Raw genomic sequence first — 13,591 nt, forward strand, 5'->3', positions numbered from 1 at the left:
CCCTCTGAGAGAAATTTCAATTTCAAGTTCTAGAATGTCCACCCACTTTCTGTAAATGGATGATATTGTAAAAAGGAGATGAAAATATTAAGCAATGTCAAAAGTCATTTGTTTTGATAAGTCTTAGTATACAAGACTGGTTACATTCAGGGGCATTTGTATTCAACAAAACACATCTTGTTCAAAGTGTTTTTTTGAAAAATGTCTTTTTTGAAAACTAATTTCTATGCACCATACAACACTTGCATTCTAATCTTTGTACTTGTCACAATATTTCTTCCTCGGGTGCTCAACCAGAAATATGATATCAAATTCTTTTTTGCAGGCCTGTCATTTTCTGCACAATGTTATAAATCTTAATATCTAAAAAACACTTAAAACTTCAAAAGCTTTATCATGACAAATGTAGAATTGTAATAGCTGATGAATGGGTCTTGGATAGTGATAGCATCTTCCTTTCCAATGATGGATAAGGGGTGTCTAAAAGTCATTACTTAGCCCTCATTATTGTCTTAGACTAGCCATTGGGAATGATTTGAAACACCAATTTATTGGTTCCTACTGAGCTAAAGCCTTTAATCAAACGTTCCTTGTATAATTCAGATATTTTCATATCATATAACGTAGTAAGGAAAAATATTACAAAATGTTAAGGGTCTTTCAAGACACATTGCATATCTAGAAAATTGCATGTTTCTAGATACTAGAATTTTTTTTCTTCTAAAAAAAGTAAGAATTACTTTGACAGGCACATGGAGAGTTCATTAAAGGTTCAGATTTATTCTTTAATCAATCCAGCACCAAATGAGAGCGAAGCTTAACAGTGAACTTCAGCAAGATAAAGCATGCTTTGCATCTGTTGAATATAGAGATTGACTTGCTTACAAAACATTTTGTATTTTGCGTTGAAATTTGGATGAACAAATCCATTACTGAAATTGTTCATTACATTTAGCAATAAATAGATGTGACTTGGCAATCACATTACATATAAAATGTTGTTCAGGTCAATTGACAGACCCATAACCTCTTCTAATGAAAAGTTACATCATGGATGATAAAATGCAAAATAAAGTCCCTAATGGAATGTAATGTCTGACATTTGTGCTATTTAAATGTTTTTGTCCACTTTGTACTATTGGTAGATGGTGTCATCTTTTGAATAATCTTCCATTTTCAGATGAAAGCTGTCAAGTATAGTGTATATAGAATAAAGAAGGGTAGAATGTCGGCAATTCACCCGGAGTCTGTTGGATAAATTATTTCCCTATTTGCACTGCAATTTAATGCAATATGGCACACTTGTAAATGAGACAGGGATCCAGGGAGATAATTACAGGTCTTGGTCAGAAGATATGCTAGGATTTCACCTTCCATCACGCAGTTTGAATTCTGCAGTATAGGATGACTACTAATGGCGCAAAATGAAATGCCGATTTCTCTTTCATGTTTGAGTTCAGTATTTCAATTAAAGAAATAGTACTTTTTATATGATAGCAGACAGAAAAAAAAGAATTTCATATTAACATATATCTGTAAATTAAAGAGTGACAAGGCACTTTTGTGAATGGACTTTTGTGGGGGGAAAAGTAATTATGGAGAGAGAAAAAACCTGTGAAAGGTTGATGCCTTTTTAGCCAGGCTTTGGAATCAACATTCCTTCTTAGTGCAGAACAATAATGTACATGTAATCTTATGTTTATGCATTAGCCTCTCATTAGAACTGATTTAATGGCAAGATTTAGCTAATTTGAAAATGTAAGAAGCCATAAGCACAGCAGCCACACTTATACATAATCTTTATTTCCCCTCTCTGCACTTTAAACAAGTATTAATGTCAATATCCATGTTTCATCTTGTAACTTTACTGTTGAGAAAATGCAGTTAATCCTCAGAAAAAAATGACAAAAAATTTATTTCACTGGAGGAAAACTTCAGTGTCCTGCAGTGACCTTTACACTGGTGCAAGCTTGGTGATCTCTTCCAGATTTAAATCAAGATCAAATAAAGGCTCCACATTACATCAGCAACTGACTCTGTGTGTGTTCTGGGATGCTGCAAGCCTTTATGACTTATCAATAATAATGCAGCAAAGATCGTGAAATCAGCATGTTCTTCTGTATACCTTTTAGGATGCCATCTTAATTTAAAACACCTGTACATCCTTATTAAAAAAGATGTCTGAATTACTAAAGAAAACAAGATGATTGTGGACTATCACTAACAGGATTTAGAATCCAACCAATTTCTTTGCATCTTCACATGATGTTATGAATTTTTTTCATGTCAGAGATCAAAGATCAAGGAGAAATACATATGGTTTGTTGGACTGTCTGATTTCCTGTCTGTCCATTTTAAATTTAACTTGGTTGTACATATATATCAAGGTCAGAATTTCATAGAGGACCAGAGGCATGTTGGGATCACAATGTTTCACATTTTTGTTATGCAATGGTTGATCATGCAGTTATGTTACATAAACATGCTGTTTGGTCAAGTTGATCTAAATTCTCTTTAAGTGATAATGCAGAAAGAATGTTGCATGCAAAAGGGTGAAATTGCAAAACCTTTTGGTCTTTGAAATTTTGGCTCTTTTCATGAAAACTGCACCCACCATAACTTAACTGATGGAATCACTTTCTTGAAATCCTGAGTCATGATTTAAATTGCGTCTATGGAATACCATCTTTTGCGATATTGGATATTCTGTGAAAGAATTCAAATTATTTTGGCATAGTGAAGAAGGATAATTCATTCTTCCATTGCGGGTTATGTAATTGGTGCATCAGCCCATCTTGTCATAACAGTACAGTGAAGAGAAAGCCTTTGGACAGGATACTGAATGAAAAGGAAATAACACAGACTGAGTTTGTTAAAAGAAACTGAGTGAAATGTTAAAATGCACCTTAGATCATCTTTAAATGAAAACTTTGTGAGTGGGGGAAAGCAAATTGTAGAATATGGAACTCATTCACAGTCCTCTGCATTGAATAAGAGTTTGTTGTTTTAACAACAGCCGCTGTCAGTCAGTGATGATGATGAAGAGCCTTTTGTTGTCTGTTCATTTAGTGTTTGTATAATCTTCAGGTAAACACTCTCTTCCATTACTCTCTGCACCCAGAGTGAATTTCTGATTTGCTCCATTTCTTTCAGCATCAAATTGCCTCATGCCATTTTGCACCCTTAGAAAACTCACCAATAACTATCATAGTGATAGTGAAGAATTCATTCCCAAAGATCTAAGTGGATATAACACATTATGTATGTTCTAATGAGGCATTTTGTCCCATGAGATTGTCTGTAACCCTGGTTTTCTCACATTTGTACAGTCAGTCCAATTTATCTAGTGTCCTTCACAGCTGTGGCTTTACATGGTGAATACTGCTAAATCATCCTTAAGAAAATTTGCCATACCTCATAAAACATTTGCATCTAAGAAATACAATGAAAGATATTAATTAAAACTGGAAAATTCTACAAAAAGTGTATTTCTTCCTTTAATAACATGGGAATGTCTTTTATAAAGACAGTGAGCCCTAAAAAAAGGATCCCTGTAGTGACCACAGATTTATTACTTTTGGCAAAGATAAACTTCTGTTGTCAATGGTGGGGCAGGTGCTTTGACATATAAAAATGAGATGTAATTTTCCAGAAAGGTGTTCCATTAATGAAGAAATCCTTCATTTGTACTACTCTAGTAGACTCTATCTAAAAGCTTTACCATGTATGGTAGTGGAAGTTTCTGTCATTCACATTTAGATGCATAGAACCATGTGAATTTGGAACCAATAATGACCGTTGTTTGATCTGCAAAGTGTCTCACCTCTAATTGATAATGATATTTCCTTTCACCAGTGATGTCAAGCATTCTTTCCCTTTCTCGCCTTCTGCCTTATCTTCATGGACACATAGAAAATCAATAAGAGCAAGTTTTGTTGGAAATTTTTCTTAATGTCTCTTAAGTCCTGCTGATAATTAGTGAAATGGGAACTGACAATCTACAAAATTATCTGCAATTGGTCATGACCTTTAAACCTATTGATTTTCTGCCTTCTAGCATGTTTTAATGATGTGACAATGTTTGACATGTTGTGAATTTTCAGACCACTGGGGCCATTGCAGTTGTTCACTGTTTGAAGCACATCTGCTGCAGATGGATGTTTTTGCCTAATCATCGCCCATTTTGAACAAAACTTGCCCAAACTGCCAACTGATTTGCCACCTTTTTCCCTCTCTCAAATTTTAAAACACAGTAGTGAATTCTGAGCCACAGTATGAGAGAGTCAGCAAAGTGCTATTTGATGAAGTCCTAATTGGAGTTGACTGGTAAAAGGGGATTATTATGAGGTCAGCTGACAAGAATCTCCACAGACATGCACATTGATTAGTTATGTACTGGAGGGCAAGAAAATCATAAGCCACAACTAAAGCCTCAAATTGACTATTTAATCTCACCCATAATCGCACATAAGCTAGTAGACAAGCCATATTTTTCCGAGGATGACGAAGCTATGGATGTCAGCTACGAAGTTATTTAAAGTGTATTGGTTGTCAAAGCATTGCATTCTTCAGGGAATGATTTGATTGAGCATTAAAGACAAATAATTACCCAGCAAGTCTTCAATTTCCTGTATATGGACATCTTTTTCATGGATGTCTGGTTTGCTTCCACAATTGAAAATGGCTAAAAGAGATTCAAGTATTGTGGAAATATACGTATTCAGCAAACTACAGAACTAGGTATTGGTTTAGTATCCTTGGTTTTTTTCGTCTGAATATAGGTAATGAATCATCTCAATAACAAAAATACAAAAATTGCATAACTGCACATGTATTTTGTTTGAAGCATAAGGAAGTTTATCTGTTGGTTTATCTGTGAATGATGCAGATTATGATTGTCAACTAGCCCTAAACTACATAGCAATAAGCATGTTTATCCTTTCTGACTTATAAAAATAGAAAAAATTTACAGGAAGTGAGAGTTACAGTCTTGTAAATAAAAGTCATTTCCATCAAGCCCGTCATCCCTAATGAGTGACTGAAGTGGTGTATAAGATTGGGTATCAACGGATCAACTTATAAATCTTTCATGTTGTTCAGTTCCTGCACCTGTATTTATCGCCTAGGTAATCAGGAACAGGCGGCAGTCAAGTTTCTTGCTGTAAAAGATATGTCCATCACACTCCTCCATGTCTGGTAGACTGGCTGCCATTTTTTTTTCTGTAGACCCAATCACAGAGATTTATAGCCTAGCTCTACCTTCTGACTGCTGCTTGCTGGCTCACAACCATGAAATTCTGCTGTTTGTGAAATGGAAATGATCAAGTTGTCCAACAGTTGCGTTTGTGCAGTGATTTATGTTGAGAGCTTGATAAGACAGTAGATATTTATTACACACTTAGTTGAATTTGCATTCAATTTGCCAATTCTTATATCAATTATTTATTTCTCCCAAAGTTTATCATGGATTTGTAGAATATTTGTGTTTAAAAAACTAACATGACATTTGGCATGTTTCTGGAAAGAAGAGTCTTATTTTGTATGACAAAGCTATTTAAAGCATTTGTTTCCCCACAGATAGCGGGTTTGCTATCTCCCACATGCTCCTGGACTCTGTGCTTTCCTTAAGCCTCTATTATTCAAATTACAGCAATTTCATTTCTTGGAAGCACATTATTCACATAACACTTGCTGTTTGATCATGCAATGGTACAAATTCAGGGAGATAATGGCACAGATTCAGGGAAATGAGTATTGCAGAGCTGGGTACTTGGCATATGAATTTTGTCCAGAAAGATTGACTCCAATTAAAGATGTGTAATGCTGATTGCTTGGAATGGTTAATGTATTTCTGGAGGAATATTCACACCTTTACCTCTGATTACTGGTAGAAAATCATTCAAGGGACATGTATATTGCTGGAGCCGAAGTCCCTACGTGGTGTTTTTTTTACTGCTTTTGAAATAATTTTGTTGTAGACAATATTACTGCATACAGGAAACACAGAGTACTTGGAGAAAAGTCAACAAAGGCCAAAAAAAATACAATCTCCTTACATCATATGTCTGAAACTTGTTAGAAAACTATGGCTAGTATCTTTTTATCTCGTAAATGTCAATGCTGAAGAAAGGATTTCTTGTGAAGTCTTTGGCTTTCACTGACTCTTATGCCTATTTTCTTCTGCAGCCACGACAAACAAACTGGCAGAGTTGTTGATTGTTGAAAGGTTTGTCACAAGTTGTATGCCACATATGTGAATCTAAGTCCAGTACAATCCCTTTACATACCCCAGGTCTGGGGATGATTAACGATTACACTCGATAACTATTCGTCCATAACCTCAGCATATGGAGAATATTGTAAGACATTCTCTGGCAGATTCGGACGGTTATTGAACTGCATTAGGGAAAGGGAGATTACTTTTGGTGACTGATTTTGCACAAATTATCCACCCTTGATTTTTTTATTAGGTAGAGAATTAACCTTGCCAAGAGTAATTAAGAAATATATCTGATGAATTTTCTAATAGAAATAGTTTTATTTCAAATTTTCCCAATATAATGAAAAAATTAACACATTTGATACTTTATTTATAATCAACTCTGTCCGATTCAGTAGTGCAAGAAGAGTCTTGATCATCAAAGGTTTAGCAATCATGCTTAAAGCAGGCTAATGAGTTTTATATTGGAGGACTGGGTTGTATGACAACGGGATTTTATCTTGTTTTATGCTCTAAGCTAATATTTACTTGGTCTGTTTGTATGGTCAATAGCTAAATATCAATTAATGAAAACATGGTGTGTTTGTGTTTTATCAAGAGGATTTCCTTATTAATATTGCTGAAACATGTCTGTGTTTGAGGAAATCAAATTAGTACTTACAGCGTCAATACGGAGGTCTCCTATGTCTGTAAACAATAAGGATAAAAGCAAAAAATTCATCAGAGCTACACCCACCAACTTGAGGGCATTTAGTTATGGTGATTGTAGTATTGTTCTCCTGTATTTTTTTGTGACTCTGTGATGAAGGGGTTCCATTTGCCTTGCATCTGTCATCATGTCCCCTGAGGGTAGAACATAACCTGGTGGAGAGTTAGGAGATGTCCGGCCCTCAAATAGAACATTTTTTTTATTCTGTTTATGAAGTATAGCTAAAGTAAAATCTTTTCTGCCAAGTATTTTTTAAGTATTTTGGAGCAGAAGTCTTTTACTAGGTTATATATAACTTAGAATTGTTAACCTGCAAGTCCTGCATGACCCCAACTAAATCAAATCAAAAGGTTAAGAGGGCTATTTCTGATGTGCATAAAAGGGACACAATTTCTTGGTGTCTTCTTTGAAAGGAAATGTATTTATCTTGTCATCCAGGAATAATGACCAGTCAGATTATCGTTGTCCAATGAGACTCCTAATGGGTGAGTGTAGTGGACATTGTGATATTTGATAAGCAGTTGTACAGACAACACGAAAACATCCCCAAAAAATTGGTGTCTAATATTAGATCTCCGTATAAAAGTGACAACTCGTGTGGCATAGCCCGCCTGACTGTGGGACACCAGCGATGAACTTTGGCAACTGGAAATAAAAGTTGTACTATTGATTATCTGCCTACCCATTGTTGATAAATAGAAAATAGAGAACAGTAGGAGATGTGCTCACAATTTCAAAATTTTGTGTAGATTATATTTCCTGTGATTTATTGCAGTGTCAAAAATACTCAAAACAGGATTTATATCTTGGAGCTGCACCTTGTTTTCATCAATTCTGTATTTTCTGGTTTAAAATGATACTATTCATAGTCAGAGTGCTTCTCCAATTTAATTTATGTCTGTACTTTTTAAATATGTCATCTATTACGTCATTGTGTGAGGGGTGAAAAATAAAATACTATAGCGAAAAACTGTCAGGAAAAAAACGAATCTCCAAAAATATTTCAGCTGCAGGGTTAGAAAACCGGAATGTAGAGAAAAAAATCATGTTAGGAAAATAGGAAATAAATTATCCACCATTAATGGTTTAGGCTGTCAAATAATAAAAATGTGGAAGCTGTAACGACATGAAGGAATTCAGCAGTTAAGAGGGATATGTTTATAAGCTGTGCTGTTGGAGACAATCGGTGTACTCCTGTTGTGTATATTCTCTGCATATTTTGATAATTTAAATAACTAGAGTGGGCAGTGATTTCAGGTTGAGGAACGCGTACAGCCAGTGGGTAGTGCTGGGGCAGAGAGAGAAGGATGTCCACCTACTGACTAGGGAAACACCTCGGGCAGCTGTAGTTATTGTACTCACTGAGGTCAACCTCTGTGGTGAATTACCAAGCTTTCATTATCTTACAATGCTAGCATTTAAGAGAAAAAATGTCTTATTATTTTGGAAAGACTTCTAGACTGGATTAATTTAATTTCACAAGTTGTCGAAAGACCTAACTTCGTCAGTCTACGTGTTCCAGTGCCTATTGATTTTCAGTGGATTATATCCACTCAGATGTAATACTTACAGCACACACTTTTTATGTGGATGTACTCCTCGATAGCACGTGAAACAGAGAGATATTTTATTGTAATGGTACAAGGAAGCATACTTATTGTGTGTAGTTGTTGGATGACTTGGAGCTTTGTCATACAATAGGAAAACACCTTCTTATCTTGTTAAAGCAGCTAGAAGACCTCATAACCCTCTACTCGCTGAGTAATTATTGATGGTCTATAAACACTCATAATATATTTGTCTTAGATGATACAACAGTGCTTTTCAGAGAGATTATCAGGAGAGATATAATGCTCTACCCTTCTAAAATGAGTGAAAAATTAACCTACAAGTCAACATGAATGCCAATATCAACACCAGAGGGTAGGAGGTGTCCTGACATTTCAGCTGATAGGGACTTTTCCTTTGGAATATATGAAATCTTGACTTACAACTGCAAAAAATTGATAAGATATACAAAGATGCAAGGCATGGTTATTTAGAAGGCGAGTTTGTGATGAAGAAAAGGGACTGATATAAATCATTATAAATTATAGTCGAGAACTCTTTTGGCTGATCTAAGCTGCCACCTGTCCTGATCCAATCCTGGCTCTCTTGAGAAATTGTCACTTCCCACTTTTGAGAGGCGTTGTGTTTTTTGCAGTGGAGGGTTTTCGTTCGGAGAAAACTTGTCTTGATGTGATATCTTGATGTAATATGGTGTAAAGTGACCCAGTGCTTGTGGAATTAAAGGGTAAAAAATGGCTGAAAAAAGGAAGATGTGTCATTTAACAGAATTTCATGTAATATGCTGCTTGTAAAAAGCTGCTTTTATGTGCCGGATGATGTGTAATTTTTTTTTATCCGAATTTTTTTACCTGTGATTGTTTTCTGGAATTTTCACATCAATGTTGGAATTACACAGAGTTATTTTTCTCGTGTGGATATTGCATGTACTAAAAAATGTTGAATATGCCAAATGTGATCCCGGGCGCTGGACACGGAAAAATTCCTCCAAAAAATACGAATTCGAAATTCCTGTTCATAAACTGGGTTTAACGTAAGTCACTTTTTCATTAATCTTAAAATTTTAATGAAAATTTTAAGAATTTCTTGATTTGTTATATTGGAATTCTTTCTGGATTGAAATGCCATTCTCTTCCTGTGGTCTTAATCTCCCTGCTTAATTTCTACTCCTCGTTTTGTAATCTTTCACACATTAGAGAATGAGTTGATGTTTGCACAAGCTTAAGATGTTTTGTTTTGTATTAAAACAAATTCTGGTAAATAAACAAGGATTACCCACCATGATGTGACACTACAATAGTTTAATCTGTATGAAACAGCTGAGACTCTCTCTCTCTCTCTCTCTCTCTCTCTCTCTCTCTCTCTCTCTCTCTTTCTCTCTCTCTCATGATCTAGTGATCTCATGATACATTTTGTGGAATTAAAATATCTATTTGATAATGTTAAAAAAAAAGATTATAAAACAATGTTTATACATCAGAAGATTTATAGCTTCAACAAACTTTTTAAGAAATTGATAAATATACCATATGGGTGAATATTTTTTATTAATTTTGTAATTGTTTATATTGAAATTGAAGACAAATGGTTAAGATATATAATAGAAAAAAAAGGAAGTTTTATAATTTTTTTGCTGGCAGCATGTTTACAGATGAGATAATAGATGGACAAGAGATGTGGGGTCCACAGAAAAACAAGAATGAAGAAAGATTCGACTCTGAAAGAAAAATTCATTATTTTTAACAGTGGGTGGTCTACAACAATCTTCTTTAAAATTTTCTTTTAACTGTCAAAAGTATTGTCTAATTATACTTTTAAGTCTCTCCAAATGAAGAAAAACGAGAAGAAGACTAGTGTTTTATTTTCAAGAACAGATATGTTTCTGAATTAGAAAAGAAATAGTGGTTTTTAAAAATTAAGTTTGAAATGCTCTCTTCTTTTTTTCTTGATCAGCAGAATGTTAGAAGCAATCACAATTGCCAATCTAATCAAAGTGATTTTAAAAGTTGTGCACTTAAGACCTATTAGGTCTTATTTTTCCGTTGTAAACAATTTTCATCTGCAAAGATGAAAGTTAGATTTCTATTTTTCCTTTTTCCTGAATTTATCTTCACACCATGGTTCCATTATGATAATTGTTTTATTATCTGTCTTGTTAGCAAGACAATAAAGCAATCTTAACTCGCAGACAACCTGTCAGGCCATTGAGCTAGGTAGTATAGAAGTAAACAAGGTGAAATTGACTTTAGAAATATTGTACTGTAATATATGTAGTGTGTGCAATATTTGACGGAAATTGATTTTTCAACAAGTTCGCGTAGATTTGATTTTGCGCTCTCTAAAATGTGCTATATAAAAATATATATGCAAGACATTTATCGATGTACTTGATTTAGCGATAGCTGCTTTCCACGAAAGGCGCTAAATAGAATACACAGCCAAATGTAGTACGTTTACAGTAGCCTCCAGGACATATTTTGTCGATGGTGACTATTTGTTCTAAAATCTTTATTGTTTATTATATTACCAGAAGATCCTCTATTGTCAAACATCGTATTTTGTCAGTGTGAAATCTTTATTGTTTATTATATTACCAGAAGATCCTTTATTGTCAAACATCGTATTTTGTCAGTGTGAAATCCAAGCTGGTCATTGTGACTCTTTATAATCTTCTGATATTATTAGTTAATATGTCGCAACTTTTCTTGTCTTTATTATTATTGTTTAATATTTGATTTCGTGAACAGACTTGGCAGATAGAGTGAATTACGCACAGAAGGAATCAAGGTTTCAATAATACCATATGAAATATTGATGTACTCTATCTAGGAAACACAGTAAATGATTAGAAAATGGCGTGCCTAAGTCATTCACTGTACAATTCTATGTGATGAGTTTTTTATCCAATGGAATTCTGGACTAGGAAGCTGTCCTTTGCTCCACTAGATACAAGAGTTATGCCATTCAGAGAGCTTCAATTAATTGTGGGATTTTTTTCTCTTGCTTCCAATACAAGAGTCAACTGATTCATCTACAGTCCTGTTGAATGCAATACACAATGCACAAGCTCTACAAATAGACAGAATGATAATGGAGTGAAGTCAGTTGATGAACTCTTCATAGTGATATTAATGGAGGGAGGAGGTTGTAGCCTAACACAGCATTCACAAAGGGCATGTGCTTCACTCAGTCCCTTACATGATAGACAATGAAAGAATGATTTTCCACCCTTCCTTTTTATGAAATTAAATGTTTTTAAAAGTCTCAAGTATTTTGATACTGCATGATATATCTAAAATAAAAAAAAAATTAATAGCATGAAGATGATATATAAGTCTGTCTGGTTTCCCACAAATTTGACATGTTCGGCACCATATTTCATACTCATATTAAAACTTATGTATATTTTCCCATGTGAAGTTGAATTTAATATACAAGCTTTTCTCGTTAGCGGTGCACGATGTACCACCAGGTCTGCACATAAAAGATATGAAGCTGTTATGTCACGAATTGTGCAACTGCACTATATCAATGCCACTGCTTTAAAAAAAAAAACGATGCACATTGTCTATCCTCTCTTAGTTGAAACTATTCCTTGTCATTCCTAAAGACCACATCCCTTCAAATTAACAGTATCAAGATCAAAAGAAGGCAGCATAAGAAGAAGATCCATTCCTTTGTCCTAAATCAGACCTTATAATTATCTGTCTTATCTCCAAACATCAACATTCATTAGGTTGATTGCAGCTGTGAGACTTTTTTAACAATGGAACTTAAGAGGCTGAACCAAATTTATTATAAAAGAGATTAAAAATGTAAAGTTTCCGCCTGGTGTGAGGCCAAAATACTAGCCCTTGTCATAAAACATTATCAATCCATTAAAAAAGGAATTCTTCTAGTAAGTAAAAATGTCTCGTTAAATTACTTACTGTAATTGTGAATACCAATGGTTAAAGTTTTAAAAATTCCAAGGTTGAACAAATTAAACAGAATTTGTTAATGTGAAATGCCAGTAGTTACAAAATATGATTGTTATATAAAAGGTTTCAAGACAATCACAGAAAAAGTTCATTTGAATAATTTTGGCATTATTTTGTGAACCTCATTTAATGTTTTCTGTCACACAAATACATGTTTTACCACCTTGAAGTGCAAAACAAGAAAATTGAACTCTCTCCATCCCATCACCCAATTCTTTATGAAGTTCCTTATCACACATTATCTTTTAGTGCTTTTCAAATGGTGTGCATCAAACATATAATTGTTGACACTTCTAAATCTGTTTTTCATTCCATGCCAAGGAAGAAAATAGTCTGACAAATAATATTGATGATTATGGTATTTTTAAAACATTTCTTACAGCTTTTTGGAGGTGGGTCATGGTGTTTAGACATAAAATAGAAATTATTAACTATCAATGAAATGGCTGTAATAAATATTTGTCAGACAAAGTGAAGACTTAAATGTTTGGTTCTGCTCTGCTAAGCTAGATATTGCTATCATGGCGTGAAAATTTTAGATAATTACAGTAAAACAACCATAAAAATTTCAAAAGTCTGTTTTTTAAAATTTACTCTTTGAAAAAGTGATATTGTGCAAAATAAAACATTTATACAAAGAAATAGCATTGCATCTATTTGACAGAAGTTTATTTTTAATAAGATAAAGTGTCAAGCCATTAGATTACCTAAGATTATTTCCTTTTAATGAAAGATACCTCAGGAAACCAGAGTATCTTATTTATCAAATTCAGCTGTGTTTGACTAGTTCTTTTGGAACATTCACAAATTTCAAACTGACCCAAAACCAAACATGAATGGATGTCATTATTGAACAAATTCTTCTTATTTATAATTACAGCTGAAAAGACAAAAAAAAATCTAGGAAGCAGTTATCAGCTAGTGTGATCAAAATCCTAATTTGATTGATGACGAATGTCTAAGAGTCTGATAAAGGTTGCAATAAATATCTCAAAGATAAAAAATAATCTGTAAACTTGGCTGGAAAAATGATACGCTTCTTTCAGTGATTTTACCAGTTCACACAGTTTATTTTAATACATGGCTTTGTGAATGAATACTTTTTTCATCATGAGC

General features: G+C 33.9%; 1 protein-coding gene across 10 annotated transcripts in view; it reads left to right on the plus strand.

Moving 5' to 3' along the window:
* The window catches only part of LOC125671561 (inactive tyrosine-protein kinase transmembrane receptor ROR1-like), a 124,137-nt gene that overhangs the window by 84,650 nt on the left and 25,896 nt on the right, over window positions 1-13,591 (plus strand). Inside the window, exon 1 of one of the 10 annotated variants that reach the window (XM_048907343.2) lies at window positions 7,904-9,528. The exons of 8 other annotated variants lie outside the window; for them this stretch is intronic. In XM_048907343.2, coding sequence (XP_048763300.1) covers window positions 9,377-9,528 — 152 coding nt within the window. In that variant the 5' untranslated portion in view covers window positions 7,904-9,376. Of the gene's footprint in view, window positions 1-7,903; window positions 9,529-13,591 lie in introns of those variants that run through there. One more of the 10 variants, XM_056162500.1, reaches the window with a different exon arrangement.

This window comes from Ostrea edulis, chromosome 4, assembly GCF_947568905.1.
Source record: "Ostrea edulis chromosome 4, xbOstEdul1.1, whole genome shotgun sequence".
Taxonomy (NCBI): Eukaryota; Metazoa; Mollusca; class Bivalvia; order Ostreida; family Ostreidae; genus Ostrea; species Ostrea edulis.